Source organism: Phyllobates terribilis, unplaced genomic scaffold (genome assembly GCF_046119375.1).
Source record: "Phyllobates terribilis strain yellow unplaced genomic scaffold, ASM4611937v1 Scaffold_444__1_contigs__length_1506546, whole genome shotgun sequence".
Lineage (NCBI taxonomy): Eukaryota > Metazoa > Chordata > Amphibia > Anura > Dendrobatidae > Phyllobates > Phyllobates terribilis.
In genome coordinates, this window is record NW_027363204.1 from 53,271 (window position 1) to 70,954 (window position 17,684).

Below are 17,684 nucleotides of genomic sequence, written 5' to 3' on the forward strand. Positions count from 1 at the left end.
CCGGGACAGATCGGTGCCAGGCACAACAGGCAGACTTATCAGACTACCTGCCTGTTGGTTCATAGGACTACTGTAAAAAATATATATAGTCCTGGACAACCCCTTTAAGCACATCTTTGGCACCAATGGACAAGGGTAAAGCAATCTGACCAATGAGAAGCCAGACAGATGTGGTCCCCAGGATTTGCAACAAATGCACATAACCTTGTGTATTCTAACAGAGTTGGTTTTCCTTGTATTACGGTGAATTTTACATCGCACAACATTTAGAAATGATGGATATAACAAGGCTGCAGCTTAATTTACATTGTGAAAGCCAGACTGATTGGGAAAAGGAGAGAACTGCTCGTTTAATAAGACAAAATCTATAAAGTCTGCTCCTTTTTCTTACCGGGAGAAGAAGCTTGATAAATAATCTGGTCTCCGTCACGCTCTGGAACGGCGGTATGACAGATTGCCATCATTGTGAGAAACTCGCATATGACAGGGGCAGTGGGCTGAAAAACAGATGTGACACGAAAATTAAATCAGCCGACAGTTACTCATACACTATAAACCTTATTCCCCCATCATACGGCTAACATTCATTATTAATACTGGTTAAAGGAGGGATATTGCTTTCTCGCTGCAACGACATCCATCCAACATCTCATTTCTACCTTGTTATAAAAGTCGGTCCGACAATCTGCAAATTTTGACTATTTGTTTAAAGGGTTATTTCCATGACACAGTAATGAAATATCGCTAGGATTTGCCATCACTTCATAAGAAAGAGGGGGCCACAGCACTAATTCAATACAGCTGACCCTTCAGTCATTCCCTGCACCTCCCCAGCCGGGCCTCTGCTGTGCGGGGGAACTGCAGCACCGCTTCATCCCAGGAGAACGGGCTAGGCTGCAGTTCCCAGCACAAACAGGTAGCAAGCACTTTATAGGCAGGAAAAAGCTCTAAAAGGCCATAGAAACTATAAAGGTTCGGTAAAGGCGCCAAATGTCAGTCCCTAATTGAACTCCAAAGACATACTGATAGGGAAATTAGATTGTGAGCCCCAATGGGGACAGTGATGATGTCTGTAAAGTGGAATTAATGGCGCTATAGAAGTGAGTAAAATAAACATAAGCCATGACATGTCAGTAATGACCCATTAAGGAGCACTGAAATTAGTGGCATAATTGCAATTTGAGGAGGACCTATTAGTTCTAGGGATTACCTTAATTCTCCATAAACTATTTAGGAGCATTTTTTCCCCATGACTAGGTTGTGTCATTTTAATATTCCTGATGGAAAATTATGAATAAACGAACTATAACGGTATTACCATTCAGTTATTCTATTTATCAAGTGAGTGCACTACTAGAGTTTAATACTGGCAACACTGATCGGGTAACATTGGACTGAGTTCGAACAAACCTAACTGGTGACAAACTATTAATTTATTCATACATTTCTAAAAGCAACAACAGGAATGGTGTCAGACACACCCTTAGAGGTGCAGGGGAAACCTTATCCTATCACTATAAAAGTTTTGCTACACGTTTGGCTGAAAATCCGTGGTAGAGTCTGAATTCCAAATTGGGCCATATAGTGAAATATGCAGTGAAAATGATAATGAGCATGTTACATATTTGAAAGTCTGCAGTATGCTTTGTTCTTGTGCAGACATTTTCCACTACATGTAGATGTAGTTTTGAAAACCCTATTTACTTGTATTTGTATTGTAAATTGTTGCAAACCCACAGCAAGTCCTAGGTGCAAATGTGGTCTAACCCATTAGAAGCAGCTATGTCCTCCTCCTATAGATTAACCCATAAGAAGCAGCTTTGTCCTCCTCCTGTAGATTCTCTCAGAGAAGATAATCTCTATACCCAGCATGTAGTCTGGTGAAATAAAAGTAAAGTCTGCATCTCTTGTCATTTGGTAATAGAGAAATCATATGATTTACTAATGTTATCTATTTGAAAAAAAAAAGGTTGTATAATTTCACCTTAGGCCACTTTTTGTGTTTCTCAGAGCCTAGATGTCATCTTTAAGTAAGTTTTTCTGTTCAGAGTCAAAAACCACAAGCAAGTGACGACAGTATGTGAATAAGCACTTATTGTCATTACAATGCAGCCTCTAAATATGAAATTCTATAAGTAATTCTTAAAGGGAATCTGTCAGCAGGTTTTTGCTAAGTAATCTGCAAACAGCATGAAGGAGAGGTTGAAACACAGATTTCTGCAAAGCCTCTCTTGCAATGACTGTTTTAGCACCAGGAGCTTATCATTGCTGCCACACAGAAGCTCGTGCCTACTGGCCCAACACGACCCCTCCTGTGATAGGCACCTCACGGTCTATGGACAGTTTTATATATGGTGGGGTTAGCTTCCTCAGCTCAGCTTCATTGATAAATCTAACAACTCTGATTGTGTCAAAATGGCTGCACCCAGTGAACTAAATGATACATCGTTGGATTCAGCTTCTCTTTGCCTACATCATGCTGCTCTCAGATGAGGTAGCAAAAACCTGCTGACATGTTAATTACTTATGGGTCATTTTTATGACTATTGATTTTATAATAAGTATATAGCATCCGCCAGCTACAGCGTTAGCAGAACCATAACTAGTTACTTTATTGATGAAATGAATCTTCTCATAACAATGTATTCCTCAGCCAATTGAGGCTGTTCCCTGATGTACTGACACTGGCACATAGGTCTATTTTATAACAATTAATTATATCCTTCCCTGACAGCACTGTACACCCGGTCCCTCTGCACCCAATTTAATTTGCACCTACACAAAGCTCCAATGTATTCATAGTTCAGACCTGCACATAGCAGCCCTAACCCCAGGACGATCTGCTGGATATGCCACAAGGACAATAGGTTACCTTACATTAGTATGTGACCACAGGTCACAAATCTTAGAAATTAAATAAATGTATTATGAACTAACTAAAGGCCAGAAACAGGAACGATGAGTTAGTAATACTAGAGATGATTAAACAGAGAAAAAAAATATTCTATCCTCTCAAAAATGCATTTACAGAACTTTAACATGTTACATACAATAAATATCAAAGACATGTGAGGCGTTAAATGTCATGTGCTGTCATGAGGCTTAGGCTGCCCAATGTCCTCATATTGCATAGAGTAATGACAGAGACCCTATTCCTGCGCCGGGTCACTTACTTGATGTCTTGCTGTAAAACATTTCTCCCATGCATCAGTAGCTCTGGGGCCGTCCTTATTATGTGCATGTACCACCGAGGTGTCATTCATGAGCAGTGGTCCCTCTCTCCCCCCAACAACTGATTAGCAAGTTCCTTCTTATGCGCAGCATAGGGTGAAATCTGGCAACCGGCACCGCGAGGGCATGTCAATTCCCACAAATGAATACCAAGAATCCGCACTGGAAGATGGCTAATAAAGTGTGATTTTATGAGGCCACTGAGTGACCCAGCGATGGACTCAGACTGTTATTAGGATTAGGTTTTTAATATAAGGGCAGCACAAGAGACAAACAGGATCTCTTTAATGCTTGTGACAGGTTCCCTTTAATGTATGCCTAGCAATGCAAATAGGTCCTGATTCATCAAAGTTTTTAAGTCCAAAAAGTGGTAAACAAAAAGCGCTAAATTGCCCCAAAATTTTCAACTTTTGGTGTTTTAACGCCAGTTTCTCCCAGCTTTACAAAAAATGTCAGAGCTATGGAGGGACAAGGGCGTGATGCCACAGCTTCTCCAAATCATGATGAGCGGTGGCGTTCCCTACGCCTGGAGTCTCAGGGAGTGGAGCGAGATTTCTGGCATGGTGCACCTCTTCATGAATCAGGAGCATCTGACTCCACCACGCCACCTCGTCAAAACAGTCAGGAAAATCGCCAGTCTTGGTGAATCATGGCCAAGGTGTTTGTCAAGCATCTAAGATTGTCTATAGAAACATAGAATGGTAGAGTTGGAAGGGAGCTCCAGGGTCATCTGGTTCTACCCCCTGCTCAAAGCAGGATTCACTAAACCATCTCAGACAGATGTCTGTCCAGCCTCTGTGATGATCCTTTTGCAGGTTCACCTACGAAAACTTTGTTACGACTTTTACTTCTGCTAGATAGTCAAGTTCGATCGTCTTCTCAGCTCTCCGCCAGGGTCTTGGCGGACACCGGCGGGGCAGAACCAAGGGCCTCACTAAGCCATCCAATAGGTAGTAGTGATGGGCGGTATGTACAAAGGGCAGGGAGGCTGTGCCATGGGCACCCGAAGCAGGAGAACAGTAAGTTAATGAACATACATTATATGGGTAAAAGTATTGGATCCCCTTTATAATCATTGAATTTAGCTATTCCACTCATTACCACACACGTATAATATCTGCCCCCTCGTCATGCCATCTGATTTTACTAATCTTAGTGAAAAAAATGGCTCGTTCTAAAGAGCTCACTGACCTATGATTGCCTAAAACTAACCTGCAACTACGTCAATATCTTAGGTTATGATTTCCTCTTCCTATTTGGAAAAAGAAAACTGAAAACTGGATGTAAAGTGGTTTTGTTTAATAAAAAATTATCGGATTAAGAGAAAAAAACAACCTACTGATACCAGTGCCGCCCTTTAATAGGATGTCACCATTGTAACAAGTGAGTTCATGATATTTCTTCCTTCCTAAATATTCCACCATCACATGGGAGTGTTATTACTGAAAAGTGCAAGCCTCTATGAACTGCAGCAACTCAGCCAAAAGACTATGTAAAATGACAGCGTGGAGTCACCAACTGATGGGGCAAATAGTGCATATAAGTCACTAACACCCTATTGACTCAATAATGGAGCAGTGGCTCAGTGGTTAGGACTGTAGTTTACAGTGCTGGGGACCTGGGTAAAAAAAACCCTCAAGGATAACATCTGCTAGGAGTTTGTATATTCTTCCCGTGTTTGTGTGGGTTTCCTCTGCATTCTCCGGTTTCCTCCTACACACACCAAAGACATACTGATAGGGGATTTAGATTGTGAGCCCCAATGGGGACAGTGCCGATAAGGCCTGTAAAAATAACTGAAATGGAATGAAAGGGTTAAATTCTGCGCTGCCGGTAGATCAAGGATGGAGGAGAAGAGCAGTAGCCAGGTATGCGGTTTATTTGTCAACGTCCAAACTCCTTCATCAGGACAAACAACAGTGTCTTAATCAGCAAACAAATTGTACCCTGGGAACTTCATGGCATGGGTATCCATTGATGAGCAGAGACATTTAAGCCTTACATCTCTAAGCACAATGCCAAGTGTCAGATGGAGTGGTGTAAAGCACAATGCCATTGGATTCTAGAGCAATGATTGATGGATCACGCTTCTCTATCTGGCAGTATGATGGACCAGTTTGGGTTTGGAGAACATTATGCGCCTGACTGCATTATGCCAACTGTAAAGTTTGGCGGAGGAGACATAATGCTATGTTGATGTTTTCAGGGCTCGGCTTAGGCCCCTTAGTTCTAGTGAAGGGAAATCTTAAAGTTTCAGCATACAAGACATTTTGCCAATTGTATGCTTCCAACATTGTGCCTTTTCCTTATCTGGATAATTGTGCCACAATGCCCAAATAAATGATCATAAAGCATTTGTTATGGCCTCACATTGTGAGGTTGATTCTATCAGCCGTAGGTCAAGGTGAGCAGCATTGACTAGAGGCAATGGTGCAGAGGAGCTGGACTTACTGGATGGCACTTGGAATAGTAATAACCATTACAGCTGGATATGCAACTCAGCAGACAGAGAAGCGCAGAAGGAAGCAACAGAGCCACATGTGTGGACTGACTTGGAAGAGCAGAATAAAAGATGCGTCAGCTCCAGGATTGTTGGAATGTATTCGTTATCAGGAAACCAAGAGAGCAGAGTTTGCTAAGCAGAACCAAGATAAGCAGAATCAGAGCCAAGTCTAAGCGTAGCTTGAGTTCTGGAAAACACATGATAGAGTGCATTACTCCTCAATTCTAAGGCAGCACGTAGCTAACTAAGCTGGCCTTAAAAGTCCTGGTAAGATGACAACGAGGTGCTTGCTGGATTACCACAGTAATCCGGAGTGTATCAACACATAGGAGAAGGGAGCAATGCCTGGCGATGGAGCTGGGACAGGCAAGTAACAGTATGGTGGATGAGTTTGGTGTTGAACAACTTGAGCCCTGACTTCAACAATATCCAACAACTTTGGGGTTTACTAGAAGGTAAATCGTAAGCAAGGCTTCTTCTCCAACATCTGTGTCTGACCTCACATATTGCTCTTCTAGATGAATGTCAACAATTCCCCAAAACAGATTCCAAAACAACTATACATCAGATAAATTAAGTGTAAACCTAGCATGCTATTAAACTAATAGGTCATATCCACCTATTTCATTGCCTTATTAGAAATAGTTGGCGTTCAAAAAAACCCCAAAAATTGTAAAATGTTTCATCTTCAGCTCCTATGCACAAGCAGCTTTCTACATGGTTGCACACAACAAATGGAGTGTGTAGTCTTCCACGCTTTGTTGCCACACATCTCTTAGAGGAGAAAGTAGTATGAGATTCACAAATAGGTGTGAACACGGCATTAGAAGATTTATTCAAAATTGTTTGCAAAGCTAATTAATATTTTTATACACAATGGAATAATAATATAAAAACTAAAAGTTGGAAAGGTGGACAACGAAAGACTTTGTAATACGTTCACTTTTACAAAAGAGTGAACAACGGGAAAAAAAAAAAAGTACAATGGGATCACACAACACAATGGTTCTAAGATGAAAAACTTGGCACTCAAGATGACTCAATAAAGTTTGAGAATTTAATAGTAGAAATAGTAGTACAAAACAAACATTTCCCACTGCCATCCCCCTTGTTATAAGAGACCACACAATGGTTTATATAGAAGCTGGACGCTGCACCTCTCATTCATGTCCACTACCGAAATTTCTGTACACTGAGGAAGGTCTTACATGACCAAAACGTTTGTTTTGTACTACTTTTTCTACTATTAAATTCTCAAAATGTATTGAGTCATCTTGAGTGCCAAGTTTTTCGTCTTACTGCTCTGGGGTTGGACCCCGATCTGCCACAGGAGTGGGGTAACCTACCATATTTACAACACAATGGTTGGCTGTTGATAACCTAAAAATGAAGTATAAATGTATTTTACATTTCAATGCAGCCACTGTTGTGGTATCATGGTCTCATGGATCCCAAGAGTTGTTACACCTAATTACAGTAATTTATGGCCCACAGCACTTACATGATTATTTTCGAGATTTTCCAATAAGGTTGAGTCCTGAAAGCCCTCGCCATCACTGCTTGGTGGTTCATGCCTGAAATGAAAAAATACAGAAATCTGTATCACAACTCCCCAGTACAAGTAACTTACATATACAATATAATGCATAGTCCTTAGTGGTGACCACTTCTATTACACAACCCAACATGCATGCGCTCAACTAAGCATGGCTAGCACAAAAGGCGTACATGGTCTTCAGAAGAGTGCAAATAGCCTATACAAAGAGGAAGAGAAGAGGTTTTTCTAATGCCACCATTTGGAGGTAGCAATCCTAGAAGGCAATAAGATTCTTTTAATGATTTCGGATATAAAGCCAAAACAGAATCTTCTCCAAAATTAAAAGAACTCCCTTTGTGTGCAGCTATTTTGTGGTGCAAAGTAGGAGACTGGTAAATAGGAAATCGTGATGGGTCGTTCTTGATCGATCCGGCACAAACTGCGAACTTTGGAAGCTATCACCAAAAGTGAGAGTTGCTTGCAGTTCCTGAGTGGCTGACCAAGGGTTTTCGAACACATTGGACTGCAGTGATTGTACCTTTTATATGTTTTCATCTGTGTGTGGACACATATTTACTAGAGATCCATCTTCGATTTAAAGGAAAACTCTTTTTGAGGAGTGTAGACAAATGATCCAGCTCACCAAAGAGAGTCTTAATACCCATCACTTGAGTGAGAGGCCTTTGACGGAGGTCTATGGGTAGAGCACCAAGCTTGCATAGGGAGACTTATAGGACTGGTGATGCTCCCGGGGGAAAAAGTTATCCAAACAGCCTCTTCAAAGAAGAACAGGTGGCACTAGAGATCCTGAATGGAGAGAAGATAACGAGCAGTAACTTTCTCTCTAGCAGAGTCAAAGTGTTCATGTCTTGCTTAGATGGCCATTCATCTCAATGGCCACCACTTAAAGGGAATCTGTCACCCCCTGGGAGATATCAGACCGCTACTATGGCCATACAGGGTATAGAAAAGTAAATCTATACATACCTGTATGGCTCATGGTAGAGGTCTGATTGCAGAGAAAAGTAGTTTTATCTTTTTAGTTTTCAACAGGCTTGGCGTCTAGGGGACGCCAAGCAATGCCCGCCTATCTGATTATTATTCCCCTAAATCACCGCCTATCAGCCTAGTTACCATTTTCCCTCCCTCCCCCGCACGTCACAGGGCGCTGTGATGTGCGCTTTCCTTCATCACCTCCCTGCGCATGCGCAAAGCGTGGCTCTTATAGACCGCACTCTGTTTCCTCCTGGAAGGGTCTGTATGAGCGCAGTGCCGCAGTGCTCTATTGCGCAGGCGCCGGGGAGTCACTGTGACTTCCGCTCTAGTGACTCCCGGCGCATAACAAGAAGGTTTTCTGCGGCACTGTGCTCATACAAACCCGTCTGGGAGGAAACAAAGCGCGGTCTATAAGAGCTGCGCTTTAAGCATGCGCCGGGAGGTGAGGAAGGAAAGAGCATGACACAGCAAGCTTTAGATTTTTATACTTTTCCCTCCCATTGTTTTTTGCTTTAAATTACTGTTTATCATTTGCTCTTTTGTATGTAACGTATACAAAGAAACTGTCACTTGATTATTTTCTCAGGAGATATTCCACATTATGTACTTAAACTTCATGGGTGCCAATAACGACGAGCAGGACTGTATGCGTGAGAGCCTTGATAGACCAAAATAAGTTTTAATTCACACAAGCCTGTCAACAGTGGAGGATTTTACCATTCAAAATGCTATTTTTGTTATCAAAGATATGTGAACCCTGATGGAAAACTTATGGACTCCGCTTTAAATAAGTGTAAGAGAGCAAAAAAATGCCTTTTAAAAAAAAAAAAAAAAAAAAAAAAAAAACTTTTATTTGACATTTTGATAACAAATGCAACAAAATTTCTCTAATTTAAAATTGTACTTATTTTTTTGCTCCCCACACAGGTATTTTTTTTTTTTTTCCTTAAAGTGAACCTATCAACTGGTAATTATTTTTTCATGTATTTAACCGCATTTGACATGCTGATCAGCGGGTGACCAGGTTCTGAGACCCCCATCAATCCCTCAAAAAAAGAGATTTAAACTGCTTAGGATGCGGAGGCGCTCGGCTTCTACATTCAGGGTGCACATATGGGCTCCACGGATAGTCCACTGGTCCCTACACCGCTCTGTGCAGAGGCCCAGACTTTCCACTGAGTTTGTACGCCGCTCTGTATGAGCACTGCAATGTAGGAGCTGGGCGCTTCAGTGTCCCTTCAGAGCTGTTTTATGAATGATTGGTGGAGGTCTCAGATCCTGGACTCCACCGATCAGGAGCATGTGATCATAGAATGTCAGAGTTGGACGGACCTCCTGGGTCATTGTGTCCAACCCCCTGCTCAATGCAGGATTCACTAAACCATCTCAGACAGATGTCTGTCCAGCCTCTGTGTGAAGACTTCCATTGAAGGAGAACTCACCACCTCTCGTGGCCGCCTGTTCCACTCATTAATATGGGGTTAAATGCATGAAAAAAAATTAACAAATGGTAGGTTCACTTTAAGGGAAACATTAAAAAAAAACAAAACCTGTAGATAATTCTAAACATAAAAAGTTGATCTATATTTCTATATTAGCATTTCCAAACATATATAAAAAAGCATAAAAATCACAAAAAAAAAAAAGAAATAAAAATCATTTAACCAAGGCCCAATGTAGAATATAACAAATTACAATAAAAACCCCTTGATGCACAATGCAGAAGCCTCATGTCTAAGAGGACCGTTACCGAATTGGCACAAATTGGTAATTACTGTACTTTGTACATATGTCTGAGGAGATCATACATACAATAGGACAAGACCCACCCACAAGAGGGGCCGCATACACATGCAGCGGACAGGCCCACAGCTGAAAAACACAATGTGACGGAGCGTCTTTAGTCTTTGAACTGCTTAATGTAAAAATATGCAAGTTTTGCAAGGAAACGGCTACAAAAACGAGCAGCCAATCAGAATAGCGGCAATGGTAAAACCGCTTTTCCCTGCAAAATTATCGGATTTTCGAAGCACGAGTTTCCACCCGTGAGCTCAGCCACTTTGTATGAATGCAGTCGAAGAGCCACGGAGAAGCCACAACACCTGAAGAGCGCTCAGCCAACACCTATGTCTGGGGCCACAAATATAACTTTGTGGTGTTATATCAGAATCTCTGGGCCAAACTTGTTTTTGCCTGAGTCAGCCATTTATTTTCTCCGATGCATTTGAACTATTTCCCCTGTTTAACATTCCTGAGTATATCATGGGCAGAATTAATAAAGCAGAATTTTTTCTTTTTTGAGCTATTTGGACTAAGATATTTTTTTTATTTTAGTCTTCATGTATTTAAAATATAAAGAGGACAAGTTCACACAGCATATTTTTTCATGCTAAAAAATCTGATACTGTGGATTAGCAATTTGCATTACCATAGATCCACACGCTGACCCTAGTGGGGGTAATGTGTGTGTGCATACCTACTATGGTTACCACCTTAAAGGGCTACTTCCTCCTTCATAGATGGATATTGTTGGAGAGTGATAATAAAAATAACCACTTTTTTCAATTTATTACTTCTTAAAATTTACAGTCGTTTGAGATATTAACCTTTTTTTTTTCCCTTTACAGCTAATGGCTTAGGACAGACCTGAGCAAAGTGCTGAGACAGCCAAAGGGCTGAAACAGTGGCCCTGGTGTCGCACCATGCCTTCGCCTGGCGTCTGTCAGCATCCTCGGGATGACATCATTTCATGGCGTCAGCTGTGCACTGTAGAGAGTCGGAGCATGGGCGAGAGCAGAGGCAGATCGCTGGGGGAACGGGAGTGAGGTATGTGTTGTATTTTTTTTTCATGTGTATGGGATGCTTGTATGTATACACGAGGCTATGCGGGGGCTCTTGCTGTATACACGAAGCTATGCGGGGGCTCTTGCTGTATACACGAAGCTATGCGGGGGCTCTTGCTGTATACACGAGGCTATGCGGGGGCTCTTGCTGTATACACGAAGCTATGCGGGGGCTCTTGCTGTATACACGAGGCTATGCGGGGGCTCTTGCTGTATACACGAGGCTATGCGGGGGCTCTTGCTGTATACACGAGTCTATGCGGGGGCTCTTGCTGTATACACGAGGCTATGCGGGGGCTCTTGCTGTATACACGAGGCTATGCGGGGGCTCTTGCTGTATACACGAGGCTATGCGGGGGCTCTTGCTGTATACACGAGGCTATGTGGGGGCTCTTGCTGTATACACGAGGCTATGTGGGGGCTCTTGCTGTATACACGAGGCTATGTGGGGGCTCTTGCTGTATACACGAGGCTATGTGGGGGCTCTTGCTGCATAAAAAAGGCTATGCGGGGGGCTCTTGCTGCATATAAGAGGCTATGTGGGGGGCTCTTGCTGTATATAAGAGGCTATGCGGGGGCTCATGTTGTGTATAGGCGGCTATGTGGGGGCTCATACTGTATATAGGAGGCTATGTGGGTGCTCATACAGTATATAGGTGGCTATGTGGGGGCTTATACTGTATATAGGCGGATATGTGGGGACTTATACTGTATATAGGCGGCTGTGTGTGGGATCATACAAAATTTTAGGGGGATGTCAGCATACTTACTTGCTCAATATCAAGTGAAACAATATTAATATAGAATAATTATTAATATGTTAATATAAATATTGAGCAGAATTAATTTCAGCCTATTGGTTCGGCCTCCACAACAGTCACAGTCTCTCATGTGGCCCCTTGGGAAAATTAAATGCCCACCCCTGACCTAGGAGACTGACCACAGATGCAGGTCAGATGGTAAGCACTGGCTGGGGTTAGGAGGTAAAGCACTCCAACGATTATAGCAAGCTCCAGGACAGTGCGTATGAGCTTTATAGACAGCAGAACATGCGCCGTGTTTACAAGCGCTTTTCTACTGTTTGACAGACAATAAGTTGTAAAAAAAAATAAAATAAAGAAGATTTTAACAACCGGCAAATTACAAAATCGCTTGTTTTCACAAGAACTATCCAACAATACCCCATTCATGAAAATTGGAATAACTCTTTAAAGAATGAACTGAAAAATCGATACCAAATGAACAACACCGAAAACCACGGGTATCACAATTTAGGCTGTTTTCATACTGATTTCCGGGATGAAAATGTGCCAGAATCAATGTGAACATGTCCTTGTTTTATAAAATAAGTATTAAATGTCAAACTTTATGGGCATAAGGAGATCTTACGCAATGTATCACTAATACCATATAATCTATTCTACATATGCATCTTTTATGTAACCGCACAGTGGAAAGCAAAGAGGCGGTAACTAAACAGATTGGACTCATACACCAGAGAGTCCTTGCAGACGGCTCAGGGATAATTACGCTCTGAACAGCCCCACAAGGGACAGATGTTACAAAATCACACTTAATTTGCACAGCGACCTCAGGAGTTCTTGTTTTTAAGAAACATCTTAAGCAAATCTTTCCACATTTATTTTTTAAAAAGCGAGTAAAGACGTATTGCCATCGAGGTGGACTCCTGCACTGACCTGCACACACACAGGTCCAGAAATATTTGGGCAGTGGCTGCATCTTCGTGATTTCAGCTCTGCAGGCCACGGTGTTTGATTTAAAATGAAACAACGGAGATACAATTGGAGTGCAGGCTTTCATGTTGAATTTAAAAGATTGAACAAAAATATCCTGTGAGACATTTAAAAATTGTAACCATTTTTCTACAAAGCCTCCTCATTTCAGGGGCTCAAAAGTGATTGGGCAAATTAACTTTACCATAAAATGTTCATTTTTAATACTTTATAGAGAATCCTTTGCCGGCAATGACTGCCTGAAGTCTGGAAGCCATGGACGTTACCAAACACTGGGTTTCCTCCTTTGTGATGCTCTGCCGGCCCTTACTGCAGCTGACTTCAGTTGTTGCTTGTTTGTTTGTCTTTCTGCCTTAAGTTTTGTCTTAAAGGAGTTGTCCGGTCCACATTGATAAATCTGTAGTCACTCTGTGTGACTGCAGACTTACGAATCCCCCCAGCACAAGCACTGTGGCGATTCGCCGGTTTTGTGAGCTGGGACTGGAGGGTACGTATGTACGTCCAGTAACTACACTGGTATAGAGCGATGCCCTTCAGTCGGCTGCGTATCTAGTCAGGGCGCGGCCACCCTCAATACAAGGGAGCGAGATCGCGTCCACTAGACGGGCTCTGACAGGGAGACGTCTTACTCATACATACCCTCCAGTCCTGGCTCAGAAACCGGCAAATCACTGCAACACACTGTGCATGCACTGGGGGCACTCATGAGTCTGTAGTCAAGCAGAATGACTGTACGCAAATGGATGTGAAATGCTGCTCGATGGGGCTGAGATCTGGTGACTGACTCGGCCATTGCAGAATATTACACTTCTTTGCCTTAAACTCCTTGGTTGCTTTGAGTCGTTGTCCATCTGTCCTGTGAAGTGCCGTCCAATCAATCTTGCTGCATTTGGTTGAATCTGAGCAGAAAGTATCGCCCTGTACACTTCAGAATTCATCCGGCTGCTTCTGTCACATCATCAATAAACACTAGTGACCCAGCGCCATTGGGAGCCATGCATGGCCGCGCCATCACACTACCTCCACCATGTTTTACAGATGATGTGGTGCGCTTGGGTTCATGAGCCGTTCCATGCCTTCTCCATACTTTCATCTTCCCATCACTCTGGTACAGATTGATCTTTGTTTCATCAGCCCATTGAATGCATTTCCAGAACTGGGCAGCTTCTTTAGATGTTTTATTTAGCAAAGTCTTATCTGGCCTTTCTATTTTTAAGGCGGACTAGTGATTTGCACCTTGTGATGAACCCTCTGTATTTGCGTTCATGAAGTCTTCTCTTTATGGTAGAAAGATACACAGCGCTTACTTCTTGGAGAGTGTTCTTCACTTGGGAGGATATTGTGATGGGATTTTTTTTTCACCTTGGAAAGGATTCATCGATCATCCACTACTGTTGTCTTCCGTGGATGTCCTGGCCTTTTTGAGCACCCAAGCTCACCACTGTGCTCTTTTTTAGCAAGATGTACTAAATTGTAGATTTGGCTACGCCTGACATTTCTGCTAGCTCCTTGATGGATTTCTTCTTTTTGTTTCAGCCTAATGATTGTCTGTTTCTCTTCCATTGAGAGCACCTTTGACCGCATGTTGTGGGTTCAGAGCAACAGCTTCCAAATGCAAATGCCACACCTGAAATAAGCTCCAGACCTTTTACCTACTTGATTGATCAAGAATTAATGAGGGAATAGCCCATGCAGCTCATTAAAGAGCTTTTTAGATAATTGTCCAATTACATTTGGTCCCTTTAAAAAAAAAAAAACAGCTACATATTAAAAAGCTGTAATTCCTAAACCCTTACTCCAATTAGGATGTGAATACCCTCAAAATAAAGCTGAGAGTCTGCACTTTAAGCCCATGTTAATCATATAACTATCTTGAATATGTTTTGGAAAACAGTTAAAATGCCCAAACTTGTGTCACTGTCCAAATATTTCTAGACCTGAGTGTAACACTCCTTACTGTTAACTACAATATAGCGCTTCAGCATTGTATCTATAAGAAAATAACTTTAGTCCACATTTACATGACTTCTCCAACATGCTGGAGAGGAGAACAAGCACAACGCACACATGCAAGAGGGGAGGCCTGCCCCGCTTACCAGTCATCTTCACAATACCTATTGTCCTCGGGGTCTGGACAGTGACTGCACAAGAAGAAAGAGGAAAAACATAGAAAAAGAGTGAGCCCGCCATCAGACGTCCTTTTATCACCCATGTGTTCTCTCCATATTTTTTTCACGGATAGGAAACATAGAAATTATAATCTATGAGGTTGTTTACATGCCTGTGTTTTTTGCAGACTGTCTCCCCGCAAAAAAAACAAAACAACAAATGGAGACATTGCAATTTTTGATCCGAATCATGGATCAAACTCGCTAATTCAATGAGTCAGTAAAAAAAATGGACACCAAGCAAACGCCATCATCTGTGTGTCACCTGATGGAAGTCAATTTTTTTTTACTGATTAATGGATTGGAAATTGTATTTTTTTTTTTACACTAGAGAAAAAAAACAGATGCAACAATTATGATAAAACAAGCACTCGGGCCAAAATGGATGAAAACAGGATCCAGCACACTGATGAAAAACGGTCCTTATTTTCTTGTATAAAAAAACAGAGGTCTGAATGAGGCCTTGGGGCGTATTTTCTCGCTTTTGCTACCAATCATATATATCAGTCATATACTCTAATTTCACGGTTGCAGCTCACTAAAACTAGAGCATAAAACAAAGCAAACAGTCCTAGGAGAGGATACTGTTCACGTCAATGGTCAAAAAGACTAAAGCATTGAAGACAAACAATAAAAGAATGAACGGTTCTTATGTATATCCAGGACGAACGTATATACAGTATATTGCGGTATTAACATCCGTGGTATTACTCTGCTGCGGCTTCTGACGTAGATCAGACAGTACAATTCTCCTGAGAGCTTTCATCTTCATCTCTAACAGACGCCATGTACTACCTCAATGGCCATTCAATGTAAAAGCCACCATTTAAAGGGAACCTGTTACCTTGAAAATACTGTGCAATCTGTGGGCAGCTTGTTACAGACGAAGAAGAGCTGAGTAAAACGATATAAAGATTTGTGGGAATAGATTCAGTAGAACGTGTATTTTATTTAAATCCCAGCTCTTTCTATGCTTAGGAGTCCAATGGGAGGTCCTAATCTGTAACTGACAGTCATTCCTGTATCCACGTGCATAAAAAGATTGTTGTCATTTGCCAAGTAAGACCGCCCAGTGGACTCCAATTTATATAAAGAGCTAGGACTAAAAAAAAACCTGAAGTGTTCTTGAATGTTTCCCATAAACCTTTTGATGTCGAGAATTGAACCGGCTCTTCTCCATGGTGAGACGACCCTTTCAGCTCAGTTCTGTCATGTTCATAAGTGTATTTCTAACTTTGAGCACCAGTTTAGGGTGCAGTTGGGTGATTTGATAAATAGAGCGCGCTAATAAAAAGCTGAATGTAGTTTAGAACAGTAATCAAAATTCTGCAAACTTCAGCGCCGCAATGCCAGTTGTGCAAACTTCAGCGCCGCAATGCCAGTTGTGCAAACTTCAGCGCCGCAATGCCAGTTGTGCAAACTTCAGAGCCGTAATCCCAGTTGTGCAAACTTCAGAGCCGTAATCCCAGTTGTGCAAACTTCAGAGCCGTAATCCCAGTTGTGCAAACTTCAGAGCCGTAATCCCAGTTGTGTAAACTTCAAAGCCGATCCCTTAGCATTGCTTTCTGATTCAATGTCTGCGCACACACAAGCTTGAGCTAGTTATTTGTATTTTGGAATTATGTATTAATGAGTTAAATGGAGTTCACAAGAGACAACCCCATTGTATAAAGTGGCTGCAGGGGTGATCGGCTAAATCTAATAGGTCCAGTTTCTAAAAAAAAAAAAAATAATAATTTTGCATGGAGAAGTTTTGGAAAACCAGGCAGTCAGCCACTGTGGAGAAATCAGTACTGGGTGCACTTAGCCTGTACACCTGATGACAAATCCATAGAAACGTACAGTACAATAAAAGTACTGTGCAAATCCCGTTTAATGCACTGTAGAAAAAAAGAAAATCTGTGCAGTTTTTATGGCATTTTCTTTATGTGGCCAATGTCGGCCGGACATGTGATCTTTGTACTGGATTTAGTAACAGGACAAGTCCTGCAACATGTGAACAGACCTTAATAAGTCACATCGACAATATTCTAATAATTTTTACTTACCCGTAGGCAATTCCTGCGATGCTACACTTTTTGAATTGCATGACATTGCAGGTCAGAGTCCCAGTCTTATCGGAAAATATATATTTTACCTATGTATAGAAAAAAGCAAATTCATGTTTGAGTCAAAGTCTGGAAAAAAAAATGATAGAATGGGCAGGTTCTGATCTGACGGACTTAGTTTAGACGTACCTGCCCCAGTTCCTCATTAAGATTTGATGTTCGGGCCATGGCGGAGGTATCTGTTGCTTCATAGTGCATGTCCATATCCTACAGGGAAGAACAGGACACAGATGACATTAACAAAGGGAATATCTAAAGAACCTAATGCTTTCATTTGTCGGAGGGATGAATGGACAGACCAGAAAGTTAAAGGGGTTGTATAGGCTTCAAAAACATGGCTGCTTTCATCCAAAAACAGAAGACGTGTCCAGACATTGTGTGGTATTACAGCTCATCTCCAGGCAACCTGTCAATACTTGTGGTGTATTTTCTACTCTTGCACACGGATAACATGGGAATGGCATCTGACAGCTGTTTTTTTCCCCCAAGAATCATTTGCTTTCGCAATTCTAATCTATAATTGAGTTGAAAAAGGAAGTCTCCA

The 17,684-nt window shown here is 41.8% G+C and overlaps 1 protein-coding gene across 6 annotated transcripts in view; it reads right to left on the minus strand.

Annotated features, from left to right (window-relative positions):
- The window catches only part of LOC141229003 (phospholipid-transporting ATPase IA-like), a 183,805-nt gene that overhangs the window by 46,771 nt on the left and 119,350 nt on the right, over positions 1-17,684 (minus strand). For 4 of the 6 annotated variants that reach the window (XM_073667375.1, XM_073667374.1, XM_073667372.1 and 1 more), the window contains exons 14-18: positions 17,270-17,347; positions 17,081-17,169; positions 14,961-15,005; positions 7,236-7,308; positions 392-497 (exon numbers count right to left, since the gene is read on the minus strand). In XM_073667375.1, coding sequence (XP_073523476.1) covers positions 392-497; positions 7,236-7,308; positions 14,961-15,005; positions 17,081-17,169; positions 17,270-17,347 — 391 coding nt within the window. The remainder of the gene's footprint in view (positions 1-391; positions 498-7,235; positions 7,309-14,960; positions 15,006-17,080; positions 17,170-17,269; positions 17,348-17,684) is intronic. The other 2 variants (XM_073667377.1, XM_073667376.1) reach the window with 1 other exon arrangement.